At 37.5% G+C, this 24,790-nt stretch overlaps 1 protein-coding gene and 1 long non-coding RNA gene across 5 annotated transcripts in view; one reads left to right on the top strand and one right to left on the bottom strand.

Moving 5' to 3' along the window:
• Positions 1-24,790, top strand: part of TTC29 (tetratricopeptide repeat domain 29) — a 237,006-nt gene that overhangs the window by 155,000 nt on the left and 57,216 nt on the right. Inside the window, exon 12 of one of the 4 annotated variants that reach the window (XM_077846275.1) lies at positions 5,657-5,718. The exons of the other annotated variants lie outside the window; for them this stretch is intronic. Within the exon in view, the coding sequence (XP_077702401.1) occupies positions 5,657-5,703 (47 nt within the window). The 3' untranslated portion in view covers positions 5,704-5,718. Of the gene's footprint in view, positions 1-5,656; positions 5,719-24,790 lie in introns of those variants that run through there. 4 annotated transcript variants of the gene reach the window in all.
• On the bottom strand, positions 6,745-8,234 carry LOC144282509 (uncharacterized). Its single transcript, XR_013350966.1, has 3 exons — positions 8,013-8,234; positions 7,823-7,900; positions 6,745-7,129 (listed from the first exon to the last, which is right to left on the bottom strand). It is a non-coding gene; the product is annotated as an uncharacterized LOC144282509 (long non-coding RNA).

The following is a 24,790-nucleotide window of genomic DNA, read 5'->3' as shown; positions in this document are numbered from 1 at the left end:
TTCTTGTGACAATTAGTCAAAATAGTAAATTAAAAACAAATAACTAGAGGTGATGTGAGAGTCACTTTTATGTGTCAACTTGAACTAGGCTCCACTAGTCCTCAGTTAAGAACTTCAGAATAGGGACAGCTGAGTGGCTCAGCAGTTAAGCGTCTGCCTTCAGCTCAGGTCGTGATCCTGGGGTCCTGAAATCTAGTCCCACATCAGGCTCCCTGCATGGAGCCTGCTTCTCTCTCTGCCTGTGTCTCTGCCTCTCTCTCTGTGTCTCTATGAATAAATAAATAAAATCTTTAAAAACAAAAAGAACTTCAGAATAGGATTTTTAAAATTTGTAACAGTATTGCTTATGACAGAACTTTGGGTTACATAATTGTTGGTAAGTCAAACTTTTAAAAAAAATTTTAAGATTTTATTTATTTATTGGAGAGAGAGAGAGCATGAAAGGGAGGGAGGGCAGAGGGAGAGGGAAGAGGGAGAAGCAGAGCTGAAATCAAGAGTCAGAAGCTTATCCAATAGAGCCACCCAGGTGCTCCAGTAATTCAAACTTTTTAAAGCAAAATATTTTAGGGATGCTTTGGAATATCAAATGGAATCATAGGCAAAATTCTGTTATGGAAAGAAACATCTCCTGCTTGGAACTCTCTTTTCTCCCCCCTTAGGTCATTTAGATGAAACAATAAGCTCGTTGGTATTTATTTTCTCCATAGAATAAATAGTAAATAACAGTCAGTTGGACAAAGGAACTTTATTGCTTCTTTTACATTAGTAGAATGCCACTTACCACCGTCTGTCCTCTCGTTATGAAATAAGTAAAGGTCTCATTCCAAATATATGTATAAGATAAAGTCTTTAAAAAACAGATGGCTTGTTAAATTTCAATGTGCTCAAGTGCCCAACAAATATTTACAGGTAACTATTAACTAACCACTTTTTTTTTTTAACTAACCACTTTTAGGTAATATTGTGGGGTTGGAGTTGGAAGTAAGTTGTGTCGTCATACATTTGAGAGCTTGTTCTGTAGTTTTGAGTTATCTTCCCTTTACTCCCTCATATTGTCTGCCCAGGAGTTAAAACAGAGGAAATATGATCCATCTATCTATTAGATTACTTCTTCTGATAAAAGGTTTGGTAGAGAATAAGTTGGGCTACTCACTTTTTCAGATTTACTTGAATCAGCCCTAGCCATCATCCTAATAATCATGAAAAAAATACTCAAAACTAGCTTCTCTGGTCAGAACCATGGGTCTGTTTGCTGCAATCCTGTTTGGGACTTTTCAAAATTCTTTTTGTTTTTCTTTATAAAGCTATCTTTTTAAAAATTCTTTTTACATTTTATCCTCATTTTTGATAAGGGTGTTTTGGGTTTCACAGGGCTTAGGAGTAAAGCAAAAAAAATGCATTTCAAAATATTATTCAGAGAGTAAGAACTCAGCTATTCATATGATGGGGAAGATTAAATTCTCTGAAATGCTATAAAAGTACACCCCTTCCTGATTCATTTGACTGAGATTAGAAATCTATGCATTTATGAGCTACATCGTTATAAAAGTGAAGAATAATAATCTTTCAGATTCAAATATAAATGAGAAGTTAATTCTTCTACTACCGACATGTTTAACATTTTTAGTGATAGTTGTTCTATTTGGAAATAAAGCCTATAGGACGCTTGTTTACATAGACATATTTTAGTTCAAAATACAGTAAAATCTGCTTTGTAAATAGTTCAAATATCTTTCTTCAATCACACCTCTTATTATTCTTTGTTCTGCTTCAAAACCTTCATTGGATTCCTACTGCCTACAAATTATGTACGAGCTTCTCAAGGTTTTTTTGACCACCTCCCTTCCCTTGACTACCCCTTCGTGCCCCAGATACCCACCACATACATTATTATCACCTTACTTCCAACTCCAACCCCACCCAGAGAAATCTCACTGGTCTTGCAAGGTCCTTCTCAAATGTTGAAATCCTCCCTGATCCCTGCCTTACTTGACTGTTGTCTCTTCTCTCTGTTCCCACATTGAGTGCCATTCATTTCTCTTCAAGTACTTTTCATTTGCCATATTTACATCTTATCATGGCCATTTCTGTAATTGCCTTATCTTCCCAGTGAGAGTACAAGTGTCTTGAAAACACATTCTGATTTTGGGTGTTTCCTACAAAAGAAGGCATAATGTCTAACATCTGCTAGGTACCAAGTAAATATTTGTTAAATTAAATAGAATTCATAATGAGTATGTATGTCCTAGCCATGAACGAGTTTGCACTAACCACTTTTTAAAACAGGATTCATAGTTCCACACCTCCTTGGAGAAACAACAACAACCAAACAACTATGATCCAATACTGTTTTGATTACCATGTGGTTATACCATGAATGCAGGACAACACCAACTGTCATGTTGACAAAATGAAGAAATACAGAAATATTATTTGGAAATCTGAGCAGCTTTTAGGTTTTCAAATTTTGCCTTTCTTCTCCAAAGAGGCATCTTTAATCTTGCCATTGAGGGGTCCCGTGTATTCAGAAAAAAGCAGATCAAAGATTTGAAAGATACATTATAAAAGCTGTGCAGTTATCTCCACCTCTGAGACTTACATCCTCCAAACAAATCATTAGCTCACAGAGCAGGCAATATTCCTTTAAGCAGAGGAACATGACCCCCTAAGGGAATAGAGCAGTGAGAGCACTCAGGTCTCTAGATAAAATAGAACAGTGATTCACCAGCAATCATCTCTCCTCTTTGTACCTTTCAGAGGGAACACAGCAAATATAGGAACCTTCTTACCATTCTAATACTCTCAGATGCAGTTGCAATGATTTCACATTCCTCCTTCCCTTTCTAATAGTAAAATAAGAGTAGCTTCTCCTCCCAAATTTAGGAATTTAGAAGGAATTCAAATTTATTGCAGTTCAATAAAATTATTCAAGCCTGAAGCAACAAAAATTGGTTGGCTCTGGAAGGATTAAGGGTCTATGAATTTCTGCTGATTTCTCCAGAAGATAGTTTATTTTTCCTACTGAAACTACTATGTCTACAATCATGAAATGTATTTTTTTTAATGAAAAGCTAATTCATCTTGCCTTGTGGAGATTATACACCCAGGTGTGGAACAGTGACAGAGAAGCAAAAGCTTTTCTTGTGCAACGTTAAAAGAAAAACTGTTAACTTAGAAATATAATTACAGCCATTTCGATGCCAACATGGTTAATCACTTCACTGATAATATCAGTAGCATGGTTTTAATGTACATTCTTATTTTAGTCAAATGTAAATTATATCAAAGAAACAGGATGCAAATCCTGAGTATGGGAATAGATGAATACCTAGCTAGTCAGTAAAGACACTGTTTTCTACAAAATGACATGTAAAGGTTTCCTTGAGTGTCAAAAATACCACTCTCATTTTACAAATCATTTAATATTCTTAAAAGAAAACAATCAAGACCATGAGTTTGTCTCTCAGGCCTTCGTTTATTGATTTAATGTTGAGTCGTTGGTTTAATGTAGAGCCACGTTTTCCTACCCTGTTCTTTGCTTGTATTTTTTATTCATGAACTCAGCCCTTTTAATGAATGTGAAAAAGCCACATTCATGAGTGAGCCTCATGTTCTATTATACTTTGATCAGCTACTTCAGTTAAATAACCCCAACAATGAGGAGAAAGTTCTGGAATTAGCCAAAAAGTCAGCAAGCAGGTTTTATAGCACCTTATTGTACAGAACAAACCTCTGTCTCTAATAAAGTGTTCAAAAACATGACACATAAAAAGATGCTGATGAAAAATCTGACTGAATCAAAGCTCATCCTACTGGCATTTTGGGTAATTGAGGGAGGATGTTATGCAAGAGTCCAGCGACCTGGGTTCTAATACCATATTGAGCACTAATTAGCTTTGTGACTCTGGGCAAAGTTTTCAATTCAAGTGTCTCTATCTGAGGTTCGAAATAGATCATTAATAAGATTTATCTGGAACTGCCAGTTCCTCAGTAGGAGCATCTCTAAATAAATATGGTATTTTAGTCCTTAAGAGTTCAATCTAGATTTTCATGAGTATTTTATTTGTTGTTTTTTCCCCATAAATACTTGTTTCTGTGGGTTTACACAAAAGGGAATTTTATTATGGTTATTATTATTACTACTACTATTTTAATATATCAAACAGCTGAAAAATTCCAGGTATAAATATTTGATCTTTCTGCTAGAATTTTTAATAAAGGAATTGCTAGCTATCTGCTGTCATACACAGTTTTACCTGTCCCTGGTTGGCACTGTTGAAGTCGCTAAACCTAGTGCACTATTTCATCTGCAAACTTTCAATCCATCCTCCTGTTTTCAACCCTGTGTCATACTTCCCCTCAGCACTTCTTCAACCCCTACCTTTTCCTCACTGTTTTGGGGGCCTCCGATTCCTGAAGATGCCTGGTTATCTATTCATTACTACCCCTTCTTCATGCACATCTGTTTGCGTCTGTCTCTACCCTCCTCAATCTGGCATCACTCCTACAGCCTCCTTCTGTCTTCTGAAAATGAGATAAAATCTTCTTGAGCTTTTTTGAGTTTAATGGAATCATGAAATTATTGAGCTGTGTGGTACTAAAGAAATTACTTGCTCCACATTTTTTATTTCCAATGTCCTCAGGTCCCGAAACATGCACTCATGCACTCATGTCTGAAAGACAAAATGGACGTATAATCTAGTTTTCTAGAATTCTAGTTCAGGAATTCTCTCAAGGTGTTGCATTTTTTTTGCAACATTACTTTATATTTAGTGGTCATGTCTAACATTTAAAAAGATTATGACAATTTAATTAAAGTCAGGATAAAAATAGTCATGGTGAAAAGAAACAAGTGGGACTCTCTTTCTGGCCAAGAGGTAGTAACAGGAAAAAGATTTACCCCCTTTCTTAAACAACTAAAAAAATAAACAAAATATATAAGACAATTGTTTGCAGAAATCAGACAACAGGCAGCGCAGGACAGTGATCCTTGAGAAAAATTATGAACACTGTTAGAAGAAATCAATCAGATAAATCTGATTCACACCATATTGTGAATGACTGAAAGTGTTTTAACCTATTCAGAGCAATTAGGATTTTGTAAACTTCAGAAGATTACCTATTGCCAGAATTTAGGATATTTGTAATAGAGTGTATAATTGAAATCATTCAGGCAGTGTGGGGCAAAATAATTGTGGATAATGAGGCCAACACATGACCAGTCTTCTAAAGTCTGGGAACTCGCCCTAAATTCAACTTCTCCAAGCTATTCCTGAGTTTCAAAGCTTTCCTTTCTTCAATATAAATCTGTACATTTTTTTAAAAGCTTATTAGAATTTTTAGATGACAGATCACTATCCCCTTAAAGAATCCGATGAAAGCTAAGGTCTCTCTCCTCTCTTCAGAAAAACCTACAATTATTGCATATGATTTCCAGAGTGTTCAGTAACCATTGCTCAAGGGGGTAGAAATTACAAGTGCTTACCAATATCTGGTTCTTTACTCTTGTGAGCACATGGAAGACTGTGCCAGACTTCATCTGGCAGCTAAGCAGGGCTCCATGAGTAGTCCTGGCCAATGGTCAAAAGTTACTTCTGGGTGTAGGCATAGGAGAGCCTGCCTGAGATCCTACAGCTGATTTTTCTCCCTGCTGCAGTGATCATCGTGGAAGCATTATTAAAAATTATAGAGCAACAAGATTGATGCAGTAAACCTCTACATGTGGAACATTTGTCCTGGAATGCCACTCAGACCTGCAGCAGACTTTGTGTGAACACAGAATAATCTTTTATTGTGGTGAACCACTGAGATTTTCAGAGTTGTTTGTTAGTACAGCTTAATTTAGCCTGCCCTAACTCTACAAGCTTCGGGATTCTCCATGACGGCCCCTGGATAGCAGCATTGGGAGCTCCAGGGGGAGAACTGAGATAGCTATTTCTCTATATGACAGTTTATAAATTGTGTGTTTATAGGTTTTGAATCTGCTTGTGCCTTCTTTCTAAGGCAGAGATTCTTAAAAATCCTTTGTGTTTTACTTCCATTTCTAGTCACAGAAAACAAGTTTGATAAGACAAATGGGAGTTACACTTAAAATATATTCTTTATAGATTCTATGCTACTGTCAAAAAACTTAAGAGATGCATCTTTTCTCTTAATCTCATTTTAAATCATGATAGATTATCAAAGTACACTTCTAATAAATTTTAAGAAAGAGCTTAGAGAATTCAATGGCTTCTGTAACTGATAACAAAATAATTCCAAAGACAAAACATGCCAAAGAAGACAAAATCAATACTTAATTGTAGCCAAATTTTTAAATAAAAAGACTGCAGAGTGTGAGCCTGAATTTCAGATTTCTTCTTTTACATACAGTTCCCCCATCTTCATGTATTTTCTACAAGTGACACATTTGCTTCCTTAGGAATCAAATTTTTTTTTTCAGAAAACTAATACTTACTTTATTGGGAAATAATAATGTAGCTCTAGATCCCTCGGGTTGAAAGATCTTTTTTTTTTTTTCCTTTTTCCTTTTTTTTTTCCCCCTTCTGAGAGCCTCCTTCTCTATCTGCTGCCTTGGTTCAATAAAAGAGAATTCTTGATTGCTCAAACAAAAACTATACTTCTTTTAGATTCTGCTCACAGTTCTTGGTAGCTGATGGTGTTACCAGTTTTAACTTTCTACAAGGTACACTGAAATCGCCACTTCCAAGAAAAATGTAACTGGGTTTTTCTAATCTGGTTTGTTTCAATTCCATCTTTAATTGCTAGTTTGAAAAGCTTATGAAAAGTTTTTTGTTTTTGTTTTTTTTTTTGGTTGGTTAAACAATAGCAAAACCAGAATAAATGCCTGAGCTGTGCCAGTACAAGGCTAGGGTTTGAAGTTCTGAGAGAATCCCGTTGTCCCCTGTTTATATTTCTCTCATTCCCTGGGAGGGGTCTCACCCCTGCTTCCAGCTATGTCTTTTACCTTTGGTCATGGATTCCAAATACTGTGCCAATTTAGGTAAACACTTCCTTACCATTGCTAGAATTTGGGGGCAAAAAAAATCTTCTCAGATGTGTATTTAATCCTTGTGTAGTAAGGCTTTATTAGGACAATTCAGGTGATTCTTAATCCATACAATGTCTCCTGAAAAAAAGTGACATTAATATTTAAAACATGAACATATTGAAGGAACAAATTTTCTTAGCTTCAGATTTTTTCCTAAGTTTCTCTGATTTGGAGTACTGTGTGGGAATTTTTCTAATTACCTTTCACCTTTGTGTTCTCATTATTATGAAGTTTGATTTTTTTTAAGCCACATCAATCAAAAATTATATCCATGGTCCCAGGATTCATTTTCCTTTAAATTCTTTTACTCTGCTCTCCCTATATTTTTAACTCCCAGACAAGAGTGAATGCTTTTATAGTCTAGGTTCTTTAGCATAATTAATAGGAAAAAAAACGTATTTTTCATTGCAAATATTCTTTCAGAAATTAGAAATTATTTATAATGCCTCTTTATGATGACTGACTTGACTAACGGTGCCTGGGTGTATATTTCACTTCTCATGGGTGATGTTTGCCTCCCGGGGATGGGTACAATGTGCTCAGTGTGGAAATATTGAGCAAGAATCTAATCAGAAGAAATGCTAGCATATTTCTTAATTTTAATGTCAGTCCATCCTGACCAGTGTCTTGACCTTCCTTTTTTTTTTTTTTTTTTTTTTTCTTGACCTTCCTGAAATGAATCCTTGAAATACTGCAAATGTACATGAACACATTTACTTTCTGAATCCTCTGAACTACTGTCACAATGAAATAAACATTAAAAGCACTGACCAATAATCACCATCTCCAAATCCTTTGTCACTCACTACAGGATATTCAGGTATTTTCTTCCTTTCATTTTACTCTAATCTGCAATAAAAAAAAAAAAAAATCTGAGCAAATAGATGTTCTCTCATCCTGCCCTTAAGGTAATCAAAGTTGGACTTTATCAAACCAATAGGGAAAACTAAAGTTCACTTACTTAAGTGTGATGCCTCTAAGGACTTGCATTTATTGACTTCTAAAATGGAATCAGGCACCCAAAATGAGAAAAAGATTAGTTAATGTTTGCCTTTAGTGAGATAAGTCTGATTTCTCTGTATTATGACTATGTGTTCCATTGTACCAGCAGCTAATAAAGTGTAATTTGTACTCTTATCAAAGGAAATTTAGTTCAACACTTTCAGAGGTCTTCCAGTCTTGTTTATTAGATGAGCTCCTGAGAAGGGATACACAATTTTCCTTAAATCTCCACATTTTCAACCCAGATATTAACATGATAATGGGGAGAAAAGCAGTGGAGAAGTAAGATGAAGCTTCAAAATCAGTAGTCAGGAAGAGGACTGGTGAGAAAAATGGGGAGACGAGATCAAATGGCCATTATAAAATTGGGGGGTTAATCTTTTTTACTGTTCAGATTTATTTGGCCCAAGTTTTTGCCATCACCCACTAATAGAACTATGAAAAGGAGGAAATCAGCTATACAATAGAAGCTATTATGTCCAACCTTCAGTTATCAAATAAAGTTAAAAAACAAAATTGATAAACATGAAACATTCATTGTGTCAACTACAATATGAACAAAAGAAACATTTATTCTTAGAACTCTTAGGGACAGATGAACAGATTTATATTATGATTTGATCATAGGAAATCTTTCTAAAAATATGGATGTCCACATAACTCTATTAACTATACCTCATCTGAATGGATTCTCTTGCTTACTCACCTTCATCCAGGGCTTTACATTGTAATCTTATTTGGAGATTTATTTGATGAAATGTGAACATAGTATATTCCTTAGTAATTTGATTGGCAGGAAATAGAGAACAAAACACATGCACAGCTTTTTAATAATTTATAATTACTTACATGAATCTACTAAGTTTAGGCACACAATTATATGACTAATTATGTTGAAAATCCAAGTGGATGCTTAAATAGATGACCATGCCCTGAGGCCTTTCCAGTTGTTTCTGCTGTCTCATTTAACCATGCAAATGTTATTAAGCATTCCTGGCTAAAAATTTTCAAGCATGTGCAAGTGTAATTGCATAGATAATTATGCATAATACTGTCACTTTCTATATCTAACATAGGAATTTTCCTCTTAAAAAATAGATCATCTTTGTACTGGGTAGCTTTCTCTGTACATGCCAAGAAAAACATAATTTGTAAAAGATGGGTGGACCAAAATCTATTGCTCTTTCTTCAAAATCTTTTGCTCTTCTTTAGCACATTGATTTGAAGTAAAACAGAAAGATCAAGCCATATACTAAAATTAAAACAAATTTTAAATACCTATAAATGCAATGATGTATATTTACAAATAGATCTAGCTGAAGGGTATTTCAATAACTAGATAGACGTAAATATTTATACAAACTTGATAACAGGGATACCAAAGGGATCCGTATGTGGCAAATCATTCAGGTTTGTATGTTCTAAAGCCATGTTTATATAACTGCAAAAAAAAAAAAAAAATGTCCAGAAAAAAAAATTAAGTAGCACATACACGTGGGCAGGTTAATTTCTTGTCATGAGCAGTCTTAAGGAGGTTTTAGAATCTGGGATCCTGCCTGACGCCACCCCTTGCTGGGTGGACCCTGCGCAGCGCAGCTCCCAGCTCCCCGTCTGCCTCCAAACCCAGCTGGGTGCGCGGGGTGGGTGGTGGGGCCCAGGGTGGGGGTGGGGGGGGCGCAGGAGGGCGGTAGGAGAAGGGAGTGGGGGGTAGAAGAGGGTGGGGCCTGGGGAGGGATAGGAGAAGGGGGTGGAGCGGGGGCGGGGCCGGGGTAGGAGAAGGGGGTGGGGCCGGGGCGGGGGCGGGGCCAGGGTGTAGGAGAAGGGGCGGGCCCGGGGGGGAAGGGTGGGGCCTGGGGGTGGGGCCTGGGGAGGGATAGGAGAAGGGGACGGGGCGGGGCCGGGGTAGGAAAAGGGGGTGGGGCGGGGGCGGGGTAGGAGAAGGGGGTGGGGCGGGGGCGGGGCCGGGGTGTAGGAGAAGGGGGCGGGGCGGGGCCGGGGTAGGAGAAGGGGGCGGGGCGGGGCCGGGGTAGGAGAAGGGGGCGGGGCGGGGCCGGGGTAGGAGAAGGGGGCGGGGCGGGGCCGGGGTAGGAGAAGGGGGCGGGGCGGGGCCGGGGTAGGAGAAGGGGGCGGGGCGGGGCCGGGGTAGGAGAAGGGGGTGGGGCGGGGGCGGGGCCGGGGTGTAGGAGAAGGGGGCGGGGCGGGGCCGGGGTAGGAGAAGGGGGCGGGGCGGGGCCGGGGTAGGAGAAGGGGGCGGGGCGGGGCCGGGGTAGGAGAAGGGGGCGGGGCGGGGCCGGGGTAGGAGAAGGGGGTGGGGCGGGGGCGGGGCCGGGGTGTAGGAGAAGGGGGTGGGGCCGGGGCGGGGGCGGGGCCGGGGTGTAGGAGAAGGGGCGGGCCCGGGGGGGTAAGGGTGGGGCCTGGGGGTGGGGCCTGGGGAGGGATAGGAGAAGGGGGTGGGGTGGGGGCGGGGCCGGGGCTGGGGGTAGGAGAAGGGGCGGGCCCGGGGGGGGGGTGGAGAAGGGGGTAGGGTCGGGTCGGGGCCGGGGCGGGGCGGGGCGGGGCCTGGCTGGCGGGACTGGGGCTGGGAGGCGAGTGGGAGCGGACTCCCAGGAGCCAGCCCCACCGGGAACAGGTTTCCACTTCAATGTAGAGAGAGTTTTTTGAACCCGGGAAGGGAGGTGTAGATGCTGGCTGGCAATCCCTAGAAGTAGTGCTAAGTGCTGTGAAATAAAAATAAAGCGGGTGAAGAGGACAGACCGGGTTGGGGGGCCGGGGGCCCGAAGGTTCCGAGAAGCCCCTCCGAAGAGGCTGCTTTGCAGAGAGACCTGTTTGAAAGGGCAGAGCGAGCCTGGACAAGGCATCCGGGGCCCGAGAAGGCCAGGGCGGTGGGAGCTAATGCCGCGCGGGGAACCGGTGCGGTGGGAGAGGGACCCCCTGAGTTTCGAGCAGCAGCCAGTTAGGTTAGGCCTTTCGGGCCCTAGTGATGACTTGGGACGCCATTCCGGCCCGGCTGTGATAGAACATTCTCACTGAGGTCTGAGAATAGGACTCCGAGATCCTTCCTTTTCAGAAGGGTCACTTTGGCTGCGGTGCCAAAAACAGGTTGTAAAGCAGTGGCCTTTTTTGACTAAAACCTACAGTAAGATGTATTTTTTTTTTTTTTTTTTTTTGCCTTGTGACAATAGAATACATATTTGAATCGAGAGTTCCACGAAACAATACCTATGTCGTGTGGGGCTCTTCGGTATTTCTCTGTTGTAGTCTAGCTGAGTCTATTTCACGTTTTAATGATTTTCAAAGCAATTATAAGTAGAAGGTCATTAGGAGGAAAAAATGACGTGGAAGTGAAAATTGTTCTATTTGTTGCACTTTCTATTATGATGCAAGCTTTTTAAAATACCCTGTGGAAAATTAAACTTTGCAAAAAGCCCTAGGCATTTTCTCAAGCGTGCAACTCAAGGACCTTTGTATCAAAATGTCCTGATTGGTGGTGGGAGGAGTTGTTAGGCCTCACCACAAACTTAAGAATCTCCATCGCAGGGGCTTGAGAATCTGCTTTTGACAAGCTCTCTAGATGATTCTTAATGTGTGAGAACTGCTCTAAAGTTTTTCAGCTTTTAAAGTGATGATAATGCCAGCTTAGTTTTTCTGCATGAATATGTGATACTTCACTCATGTATGTAAGCTCGCTGAGTGGATCTTCAGATGACATTTCTCAGCAATATTATACATTCACATATGAAATATGAAAAGCACTTTAAACCAGGACATCTATTCCTTTCACAGTCTTTAGGTCTTTATTTTGAAAACAAGTGGAAGTTCTGGAACTCATCCTCCCTGCCAATTGTTATTTGTCACTTCATAGCATTTATCAGAAATAATCATCTTTTTCTCTACCGTTCCTTTCTCCCTCTAAATGTTTCGATAACTTCACATCCCCCAAAAGCTTTGCTACCCGTGTTGAAATGTTAAATAGCATGTATTCACAACCCTACAATCCTAAGTGGGATATAACAGCATCATTTTTCACTAGGTTTGCACATCACTGATTTTCACTAAACATCATCCTCCACTGTGGCATGGGTGGAATTTCTCATCATGTCCTTTGTTTTGATGCACTCTGGATACAACAGGTTAGGTGACGCTAAGCAGCCGTGTTACGGACCACACACGTGCAGAATCAGAATCAGGCTTCGGCCCGGCACAGCTGATGTTTGTACAGAATTGAGCTTAAGATGTCATAAAGTCACTTTGTAAAGTGTTTTCCATTTCTGCGTTTGCTTTTGCTGTGGCTGGAACAATGCTCCCCACATCAGTGGTATCACCGTAGCAAAGCCTGTCACCCCAACATTATCCTCACCCCTTAGCCAAAGTGAGCTATCCTGACTCCTATGTCCATATGTCAAAGGAATCGTCTCCCATTGATGCAGCTTCCAAAACAAAAAAAGGGACAGAATTCTCCCGTGTTCCGGAGGAAAGATGGGGTTAAAGTGGACTGTATTTCAGAAAGTGTTCGGCTGACTTGCCACGTGGGGAGAGACTGCAGTCCTAGCTAATGACTGGAAGGTGCGGAATCCTCAGGTCTCTCAGGTGGTTTCATCCGATCAGTTTCAACAGAATGATGAAAAGGTTGAGATAAAATAAACTGACAGTTGCTACTCATCGTAGGCAGCAAGCTGTACCCAGGCAGCTGAGACCCTGGGAGCCCTCTTTTTAAACAAAGGCTTTCACTGCAGTGAGCAATGAACTCCAAATAAAAAAAAAAAAAAAATGGGGGCAGATTGGCAGCTGGTGACCGACAGGAGGAGGGAAAGGAGGGAAACTGGGAAACACAGCAATTGTTGGCTAATTAGAAGCCATTCCCACCTACTTAATACCAACCCATTAAGCAGAAAACACTTTTCATCTTTCTCTCCTGCTACACATGACATTATACTCCAATCAATACCCTCCCACTGGCTGCCTCAGTGCCCACAAATGAATATACTGCAAGTTTAAGAATGCAGTAATTGATTTGGGACAGTGAAACTGCAGCTTTCACAGTATATTTTCTGAAGATACTAATGCAGTGTTTGTGATGCTTAGGTAAAATAATTACATCTGTAAACTGACAGCTGTCAAAAATGGAAAAACATAAGAGAAAACCTAAGCATGGTAGGTGTGTTTGAGTCTTAATAGCAAACAATCATGTAAATCACTACCCCCCTCCTCTTTTGGGAGAATAACTCAAATATTTGGCTTAATAAATTCACTGTCACTACCACTACCACTATTTCAACCCTCTACACCACACACACACACAATTTATAAGATGACATGTGGGAAGTATAATAAGTGTACATAAAATTATCTTGTGTTATGTTTGAGAATGATTTTAATAGAATTCTTTCATTGGTCCCACTTTTAAGCTTATGAGAATTTATCTTAACAACTCAGACTCCTGGAAATTTACCCCAACACAGTAGATAATTTTCATGTACCATTACCTTCATATTATTTTGAATAATTTTCTATCTTCTCTTTATAGGGGAGTTTGATGACTCTCAGAAACAGATCCTATCTTAAATAATATTTACATAAAAACATTTTCCCTGTTTTAGTTACGTGACTTTTATAGTTTTTTTCCCCCCTGAACCTAAATATCAGCTCCTAAATTCTATACATATTTTCTCACCCATATTAAGTCACTTCCTTCAATTCCTATACACTATTTCTGGGACATTGATGATGCTTAGCCAAATAGTTACAGATGTTGTAGTAGGGGGTAAGAGAGAGGAAAACAGATTGTTCCTCTATGCTATGTCAAAATAAAGGAACAAATAGGATTTCAGAAACTGAGGTTTAAATTCATTTTACTAAAGGTGGTGATATGAGACTGCCTTGGAATTTCTGAATAGGAACTTCAGTAGGGATAACTTATTAGAAATTAAGCTGGTCCAAAGAGCAGAGCATGGTGCTATGGTTTTCTGTGTGCATAAAACAAATGAGGTAAGATCCAAATTATGCTTCTATTAGGTATAAGTAAAATGGATTAAGCTTTGTAATTTATTGAAATGTGTTATTTTGGGATCCCTGGGTGGCGCAGCGGTTTGGCGCCTGCCTTTGGCCCAGGGCACGATCCTGGAGACCCAGGATCGAATCCCATGTCGGGCTCCCGGTGCATGGAGCCTGCTTCTCCCTCTGCCTGTGTCTCTGCCTCTCTCTCTCTCTCTCTCTCTCTCTCTCTCTGTGTGTGACTATCATAAATAAATAAAAATTAAAAAAAAAAAGAAATGTGTTATTTTAAGGCACATATTTCAAACACAGCTTTGATTACCAAAGTGTTTCCTGGTACTGCCAAACTTTTATAGAACAGACAATGAGCACCCCTGCATTATACCTTACACATACCCTTAGGGTGAGAGGGGACTTCTAAAGATAGCACATTGGAGGAAGAGGAAGAAAGGGAGAGTCTTCTTGCTTTAAAATACTGACCTAATTCCAAAACACAGTCCCACTCATCAGTTTTATTTCTCAGAAGAATTGCAGCTACTGATATCAAGCTTTATAAGTAATTAGTAGGAACATTCTTTCAGTCTCCTCAGCCTATCAAATTTACTATTTCAATTGAAAGTATGTGTGTATTGTCATATCAACCATTGGTAAAATAGAAATAATATCAAAAGTATTAATAAGGCTTTAAGATCTTTAAGGTATATTAACAGCAATGTGAATAGAAATTAGCAAGTCTTTTATTGGTAAACTGTAGTTTTGATTTTGAAATCTATAGTTTAAGAAGCATGTGAAAGCATTGAGAGTGATTTATCTAATTATAATGAAGAAGAATTAGTTGGAAAATGTGACACATAATTAAAGGTTGAGACTAATTTGGACAGTGGGGAAAGATTCTCTAATTATTTAATAACTGTCTTCAAGGGAAGCCTGGGTGGCTCAGTGGTTGAGCATCTGCCTTTGGCTCAGGGCGTGACCCCGGGGTCCTGGGATGAGTCCTGCACCAGACTCTCCACAGGGAGCCTGCTTCTCCTCCTATGTCTCTACCTCTCTGTGTCTCTCATGAATAAATAAAGAAAATCTTTAAAAAAAAATAACTGTCTTCAAGCAGATGGCATTAAAGAAAGTATACTTTAACGAGTGCCCTCCGTAGTCTCAGAGGACAAAACAGAAGAAAATGAATTTACTATTCTAGAGTAGCAGAAATACCTCACTTAACCGTCAGGCAAACTTTGGTGACTTGAACAAACCTAACATTTACTTTGCTGCTGTTGCTTGAGGCAATTGCAGGCTACTTTACAGAAGAGTATTTTACCTCTCAATAAGTGTATTAAAAACAAGGCCGCATGTTATAAACAGACACAATGAAAACATCAGTAAACAACAATAGCTGAAAATAAAAAGATTCACACACATACACAAAGCCATTCATATAAGCACTCAGCAGTGTGGGGCCACTTTATATGGGAACAAGAGATCTTACAAACTCAATGGCCTTTAACTGTATCATATAATTTTTCTATTGCTGACCCTCAACCACCAAGAAAAGATTAAATTACATTCATTTTTAGTCTGTTTAGAAATGCAGAGGAATTTTAAGGAAATTTTCCTTTGTAGAACTCTAGTGATGTAAGACTCCCAAGACTTCTAGTTCAGTCTCCATATTTGCTTTAAAATAACATATTTGAATCAACTTGTAAAGCTCTGGGCCAGCTCTGAACTCTAATTAGTTCAGTCTCAAGTGAAGAAACTTTAATTTATAGGAAGTGAAATGTCCAGGCCAGACAGAGTAAGTGGCAGGGTCAGAACTGAAATGCATATCTACAATGAGCACATCTCACCCGCCTTCCATTTTACTGTATTGCCTGTAACCATTCCACCATTTTTTATTTTGTTTTTAGTTTTGGTACCTTAGTGGAGTAAATTTAAGTTGCCTAAAAAGTCTACCCTCTACCGTCTAGAAAGATGTTGGAAAAATGAGCAGATGCTATATTCGATCACAAATTTAAGCTACTTTGTTAATTTTTCAATCTACTTCACGAGTCTTTAGGTAGCATAGGAATAGAAATGAGTCTAAGTGGCTAGTTAAAAATACCATTTGATAGCAGGGTCCAGGGTTAATTGCTCTTATACTTTCATTAGTCTATGGATCCTATTTTACCCTTCTTATCTTTTGAAAGAATAATTAAGATGTTTGTAAAATGTGTCATGCTGTACCCTAAAACAAATGGTATTATTTACCACAAATAGAAAAGACAACCATCAGAGACATTACTATGATACTAAAAATAAGAAGCTGCCCCTTACACTTTAGGGAGGAAGCAGTTAGTGCTCTATCTTCACTTGGTTTTCAGCAGCTTTCTCAGCTGAGAAACACCCAAAATATCACAAACAGTTGAAACCATCAACTCTACTAATGCACCTTTTAAACAACTACCTTTTCCCAGAACAGATAGTGAGGTTATGTGAAGGCATAGCAGATTATTTTGGTTTTACATTTTGCAATGAAACCTCTTCCTATGGTGCCTCAAAGAAAAGTACTAATGGGTGAGTGTTTGTCATCTTCCTTCCTCCTCCTCATACCTGCTCAGTTTCGCTCCCCCTTTTCCTCCTCCAAACCAAAGGAAAAAGATTTTCTTTGGCTGAGGGAAAGGCTAAGTCATTTTACATAGAGGCTAAGTCTCTTCTATGTAAAAGAATGAAGAAAGTGAATGGGGAAAGAGACTAAGATGCTGAGCCAGAGAGAGAAGTTGGTGTGACAGAGTCATGGGGCAATGTGGAAAGAGTAAAGGAACAGTGCAAGAAAGGAAGTGGGAGACAGTGTTGTGGTATGTTGGATTATGAATGAATCTATGTTAATGTTATATGAAAAAGGCAAGGATTTGAATTATACTTTATCTGCTTTTGTTGTTTGGACCATGTTTCCCCCCTTGGAATAAAACCATGAGACTGGACCGCTCGGGTTTCCAGGTTAATAAAGTCTTTTCAGGTTATCTGTTTCAACTCAAAACTTTTTCTTTTCTCTTTTTCTTTCTTTCTCTCTCTCTCTCTTTTTATTTTTCTCTTGTTAACTTGGGTCCCCATGGTGTTAAAATCTTTGGTCGTTTTAAATAAGACAAAGTTCCTTGCCTTCAGGCTTGTATATTCTATACTAAATAGTCATTCATAGCAAAGTAATAACTACAGAATAAATTGTTCTGAATTTGTTGTTTTCTGTTCTCCTAGACATTTCCCTAGTATTATAGGGTTGTTTTAAAAACAACAAAACACTATCATGAACAGCATTTTACATCATAAGATAGATTACATTGACATAAGAAAAAGACTTTCATCATCAGTCACTATCATTTCTTACTAACCAAAACAGTGAGCTCATTGTTGCATCCAATGTGGTATTCCCTAACTTATTTCTCTGTAAGTTTCTCCAGCACAGTAACCTCAGAAAGCTAGTTACATAATAAATGTTGTATTTCTTAAGTAACTTCACAGGAATGTAATTAACAATCATTTTATCTTGGTATTTATTTTACTTTTTCGCTTCTCTTGATAATTAATGCACTTTCAATTATCCATTAATTTTAAATAACATTTTCCTGTGAATGGCCAAGGCATAGCTTAATATCTATAAAATAATGAAATGAATATTTTAAAGTGGTTGCTTTCTGCAAAAAGGTGTCAGGGAAGTGACCATTAGGAGACAAAATAAGAATACAGTGTAAAAGAAGTGAAGAAATGTACTACAAAATAGTAGAAGTTACAGTGTCTTCTGTGTGTATTAAATCAGAACTTCAGAATTTAACTTGTAGAGGGGTGTCTGGGTGGCTCAGTCAGTTAAGCGTCTGCCTTCAGCCCAGGTCATGATCCCAGGGTCTGGGACTGAGCCCTGCATTAGGCTCCCTGCTTAGGGGGACCCTGCTTCTCCCTTTCCCTAGGCCCCTCCCACCTAACCTCCTGGCTTATGGGCTCTCTCTCTGTCTCTCTCTCTCATTCTTGCTCATTCTCTTTCTCAAATAAATAAATATGTTTAAAAGACTTTTAAAAAGGAAATTAACTTGTAAAAGTAAAAATAAAGATACAGAATTTATAATTAATCAAATGATTAATTTGCAATTTGCAAATAAACTAAAGATTCTCTTTTGAATGAGGGTTTACATCTAAAAAAATGTCATTGTGGGGGGATGGAGTAACTGAGTGACAGGCACTAAGGAGGACACCTGATGAGATGAGCACTGAGTGTTATACTCTATGTTGGCACATTGAATTTAAATAAAATATTTTAAATAAAATAAAATGAAATGATGTCATTGTAGGTACCATGTTTTTTGTTGGCTAGACAGCATGTTTAATAACTGCTTCTGTTTTGTCTTTTAGTTTGTTTGCTTTCCAGTAGCAACTGGTCTGGAAATTTGCTTGTGGTTATTATTTTTGTTTTCTGTTTATTAAAAATTAAAAGTCAGGATTTTCTTAGCTATCAGAATTCTCATTTAGTTTACCATTGAATTTCTTCTACTGTTGAATTTATTTAATAATCCATACATGTATAAAAAAAACCCGGAGAGAGGCACTGAATGTGCACAGCTAGGTGGATTTCATTTCCTAAAGATACCAAGTGAAAACATTTCGAAATACTACTGTGATAAAATCTCATTTTCTGGTAGTCCTATACCAGAGGTGAATAATTTGAGATAATGCAGTATTGGAGTAACATGTTAGTGAACCTTGCTTGTAATGAAGTCCTACTGAACCCCAAATATAGTGCGTGGGTTTTATATAAAACCCACTGTTTGCTTTTATTGAGTAAATCTTTCATAATATAGTCCTTACATTAACTTAATACTGTGCCAAGCAAACTTTACAGTCTACCAATGTATCATATACATTTCAAGATTTTAGTCTTAAACTATAAAATTACATGTGTTTTCAACCATCATTTGTTTAGAGATATTGGAGTTCAGCCACATTTTTTATTGTGTCTTCAAAATCTCAGCTTCAGGAATGTACAAGGAAAGGAATCTTCAGTCAGAGCTTGATTCTTCCAATCCCTCTTCTCAAAGTTAATATGAAAGTTAACTCATTTCAATATGATGTAATCTCCAGGGTTTTATATATATATATAAATTTTCTTTGGAAAGATATCAAGCTCTCTAATACTGGATTATCCAACTTAGTAATTTTTCCGTTCACATCTGGTTATATATTTCATTGCACTCCATTTTTTGTTCCAAACACTATATTGTCTAATTTATTTCTGAGTACATGATATTATTTCGAGAAGGGGAGGACGTATTTTTATAATAAAGCATGTCTACTGCCATTTTATCTTTTTTTTATAAACCACATTACCTTTCTTGTGTACTTTATATTGCACCTCAAACCCAAGATTGTCACGATATTTTGTTTTGAGACTCATGCAGTTCAATTTCCTAAGCTGCAATCAAAAGAAGTTATTTATAATAAAACAATGGATTCTATTGTTCCATTTTGTAATTTGTTACATGGGCAAATCATTCCAACTTTACAGGACTATTAAAAGAATTGAGTGTGAAAAACCCAGTACAGTGAGATATACATGTATATTTAATATAAAAAATATTAGGGACGCCTGGGTGGCTCAGCAGTTGAGTGTCTGCCTTTGGCTCAGGGCGTGATCCTGGGGTCCTGGGATCGAATCCCACATCAGTCTCCCTGCGTGGAGCCTGCTTCTCCCTCTGCCTGTCTCTCTCTCTCTTTCTCTCTCTCTCTCGTAAATAAATAAATAAAATCTTTAAATATATATATATATACACACACATATATATAATATTAAATAAATATTTAGTGCAGCAGTTTAAGAGGTGGACTCCAGAAAAGGCAAATTTAGAGCTATGAGAAACCTCAGACAGTAGAAGCATAAACTATCCCAAGGAAGAGCACTTAGCTCTACAGAGAAAGAAATTCCTACTGGTATTGTCCACTATGTATGCGCCTGAATGTCTCATCTTATTTGCCCAAATGGGACCCATGATCCCTGGAAGAGAGCTGCAAACTGCTGGCCTCAACAGATTGCACAATAGAACATGCTTCTTATTTTTGTTCTTACTAAACAGTGTAAGCAATTTAAAGAATAAGAATGTGTCTTTATAATGCAGGAAATTAAGGTCCTCATAATATCTACACATTCACACCAAGTTTAGAAAGGTTTATTCAGAAAATTAATCATTTGACCATGTTATACCCATTAAGATTCCTAACTCTGTGTATTACACTGTGGTCTCCACTCATGCATTCACTATGACTGAAAAATGCTTTTTTTTTTTTCATTCATCTACAAAGATTTACTGACTACCAGTTATGTGCTAGGGAGTCTTTTCTAGGCATGGGGGTTACAGTGTTGAAAAATTCAATGCATTTGAACACGCACAGCAAATAAATAGGTAAGATCCTTTCAGAGAGTAGCAGTTTTCCTGCAGAAAGTGGGGTGTGAGATGGGGAGAAGCCATGGAGAGCACGGAGTTACTTTGAAGTAGGGGTGAAATGGGTTGTCTCAGCCCATGAGGCAAGGTTTCCCTTTATTGCTTCACAATGGATTCCTGAAAAGTACTTTTAAAAAGAATGTTCCATGAAGTTTAATTTGGGGGAAGCAGGTCAATTTTAGCAAATCTGGAAATTTTATATCTTTAGGATTGCCCTTTCACAACTGTTTAAATTCAATTAAAATATTGTAAAAGTTCTACTGCAAAGCATACTGTCACATTTATTTCAAATGGGAGGATTTAAGAAAGAAGTAGAAGGAAGGTAACTTTATGTTTTAAACATTTCCTTTTATCTCCCATACTGAAAATTGATACACATTTAAATGTTCTTTGCTTTCTCTTAAAGCTAAAATTTTGAGTTAGAATTGTGTTTACTATCATTGACATTTCAAAGAAAAGTAAATATATATATATATATATATATATATATATATATATAATACTTTCAAATTGTAAAATATTCCAATTTTTTAGAACTTCTACAGGTCTAGAATCCCAAGTAGCTATAAATGTCATTACTAAGTCGGGTGGGGGTGAAATATAACATCTTATCCGCCAAAAAGATTATTTGAATGTAGTGTTGAATTTAAGATTCACTTTCTAGCTTCAGCTATCTAGTTATAAGAGGCTCTAAAAGCAGTGGAAATAGCAGGTGGTTCCATCTACATGAAAACCTATAAATTCAACCTTATTTTGACTACCTTCCAGGATAGTCTTCCATTAAGAGGAGATTCAGAACCAATGTAAAGGAAGTAAAATGAGCCCTTGGCAGTTTCACCAATAGTTGAGAGCCAATGACTGGGGGGTAAATGTAGGGATGCCCAGACTCAACCAGATAAAGCCAACTCTACTGTAATTCTAATCTGTTCTAAAACCCCAGACTACAATGGCTATCATGGCAAAAATTAAAACATAATTGTATTATCTATTACTTTTATTGTAAACAATTAAGTCAGTATTTTAACTGCTAATAGATTTCAAGTATTATACAATGTTTAACAATAAAAGTAGCTTAAGAATGTACCACATATTTTGCTTGTATTCAATTTATAATACTATTTCAAAGCTTTTTCTAAGCTACAGTGAATTCCCTTAAAAATGTATATTGCTTCTATTTATGATGTCAAACTACACCGAAACACTAGGATTGCTAAAAATTATTTGGGAACATTGGAAAATTTATGGAAAGGAATCAAATTATTAAGGAAACACTATCAATTATAACTGGGAATATTTCATTTAAGTTGGAAATAAATGATTACTATAAAATCTTTTTCAAAAGCTCTCATACAATAATTCTGAAATGAGACATTTATTTTATTCTTGTATTTATACATCATCTTTACAGGGATTCTAAGCAGGTTATATTGGGACCAAATATACTTTGGATTTAAGTTCTTCCTCTCATTGTTCAGAGCTGTTGTTTGCCCAGCCTATAAATTTTAGAACAGCATTTCAAAACTGTTTTTTACAAAGTCAGTCTTTGTTGTTCATCATTTCTAGTAGCAAACTCAATATACAGCCTACTTATTTTCTGATTTAGAAGTGTGTGCTCACATATGTACAGATGGAAACATGGGGTATAATTGTGACTGGATGTGATATGGTTGTTGCTGTTTGGTCTGTGTGCATGTGCAGCTGCTGTTCTGCAACAGAGAATCTGTAAGAATCTAAACATGCAAAATACAGAAAGCAAAGTGGAAAAGATATTTTTCAACTTAATTTCCACCAAAAGAAAATCAAATAAAAAGAAAGAGCAAATGGCATAGTCTGAAAATTTGGCTGGCATCAAGGTGGTGGCACAGATGTGATGATAAAGAGAAGCAGACAGAAACTTGAGATATATTTTTGTACAGAACCAGCACATGATAGATTATATTTAAGGATGAATAGAGAAATTAAGGATGAATCCTATATTGCTGTCTTGAGCAACTGAGTGGAAATGATTCTGACTGGAAAAAATCAAGGATTCTCTTTGGGATGTGTTATGTTTTAGATGTTATAGTTGTTATTAGATAGATCCTCAACTACAGACCTCAAACAGGAGTTGGATATGTAAATGTGGAGCTCAGAGGGGAGGCCTGGGCTACAGACATGGAATTGAGAGTCACAGTTTATAGAGAGCATTGAAGCAGTGGCACTTCACAAAATAGCCTTGAGAGAGTATAAAGAGAAGAGGGAAATATGGTCAAGGTCTCAGACCAGGGTCATTCTACAAGTGAAAATTGGGTTCTAAAGGAGCAGCTAACAGTGGAGGGCAGAAAAAAAGCACAGATGACTACATATCCATGAAACAGTTTACTTCCATTGAAATGAGGAACAAATATTTTTAAAGACTTTAAAAGTGAATGACTAAGCTGGCAAAAAAAATAAATAAATAAGGAAAATACCTATGGGCCTAAAATATAATATTCTCTTTTATGCTTGAGAAACAGCAAAGAAATCATTTTGGCTTCAGAGAAGTGAACAGGAAGATAGGGGATAGGATATGAGGTCCCAGAATTCATGGCTGGGTTAAGATGGGAATAATCCAATAGAAATGGAAGAAATTATGGTGAAAACAGTGAGACATGTTGAAGCGATATTCTTGTTTAGACAAGAGAGAATGAGATCTATTACACAAATAGCAAAGATGGCCTTTGATGGCAGCATGGACACATCTCCATTGAAACAAGAGTGTGGGCACACAGCAGGTTAGGTGAGTAGATATGTTGGAAGTTTATCAAAGTTATCTTTAAATGTCCCTAGTTTTCTTAATGAAATAAATATCATTAAATATCATAATATCAATAATAAATAAATATCTAGAGATCAGATTGGCAGTTGTAAGAAAAAAAAGAAGGTATGAAATTATTTTCTTAAAGAATGAAAGAGTATGGGAACTAGGTCAATACATGATTATTCCAAAGCAAATCTAGTGGGCTACATGAGGTTAATGTTCATGAAATATAAAGACTAGTCAGCATTTTTGTGGTTTCCTCAAACCAAATTAAGCTATTCTCTAGTGCAGGGTGCCAAGTATGAAGATAATTGGACTTGGCTAGGGTTTGAGTTTACCAAGTAAGTACACAAAATTTTTTTAAGAAGTCAAAGGAAAAATTTTAAAGTGTATGTCAAGGAACAAAAAATATGATAAATAATAAAATATTTTTAAAACTGCAATAGAGGAGTGCCTGGGTGACTCAGTTGATTAAGCATCTGACTCTTGGTTTCAGCTCAGGTCATGATCTGATGGGTTGTGGGATCAAGCCCCATGTTGGGTTCTGTGCTCTGCAGGGAGTCTGTGTGAGGGTTTTGCCCTCTGCCCCTCCCCACACTGGTTCTCTCTCTCTCAAATAAATAAATAAAACTTTAAAAAATAAACCTGCAATAGATGTGCTAAGCATGAGATGATATCCAGCTAAATGGAGAATTGATAAAATGAAAAATAGCTCTAAAGAAAATACCAGAATAGAACATGTTAAAAAACAAAGGAGAAGGACAATATAGACTACTGTTTAAGAATCACAAAAAAAGTAGAGTAAAAATGTCCAACATATAATAACTGGAGTTACATAGTGGAAAACGAGAGAGAAGCAACACCTTAAAGCTATCATGGCTGAGAATTGCAGAGAAACGAGTGCTCACATGTAACAAGCACATCATATTACAAGCAAACTAAATAAAAAGAAATCTATGATTTGGATACGTAAAACTGCAGAATACCAAAGATTAAAGCAAAGATCTTAAAAATGACTGAAAAGAAAAGAAAAAAAAGAATTATCTTTAGGGAATGAAAGATTCAGTTAGCCACAAATAACAACAATGGAAGTTAAGAAGCAATGGACTAATATTTTTAATATAATGAGAGAAATCACAATCAATCAAGAAATATAAATTCAGTGAAACTATCAAGAACAAAGGCAGAAGACTTTTGGATTAAAAAAATCAATCTACTGCTCACAGAACCATACTAAAGTAAGTCCTAAAGTAGATACTAAAGGATAAAAGAATACAATCTCAGAAGGTTTGAAATTCAAGAAACAATAGTGAGAAAAAGATACACAAATAAGTAAATCTAAATCGTTAAGTACTTCCAAACATTTTTTAAAAAAGAAAAATTATAAAATTCAATTTGAGAGATTTAAAAAAGATGGAAAATTTCTAAGCAGTAATTACATATATTTCAGGATGGGATGGTAGGTTAAACATATTAATTTACTTTCAGCTTTTTTTAAATCTTTTTATCTTTTAAGTA

This window comes from Canis aureus, chromosome 13 (genome assembly GCF_053574225.1).
Source record: "Canis aureus isolate CA01 chromosome 13, VMU_Caureus_v.1.0, whole genome shotgun sequence".
Classification (NCBI taxonomy): Eukaryota; Metazoa; Chordata; class Mammalia; order Carnivora; family Canidae; genus Canis; species Canis aureus.
The sequence above is the reverse complement of the archived record's forward strand: the minus strand, read 5'-3'. Positions and strand labels throughout refer to the sequence as shown.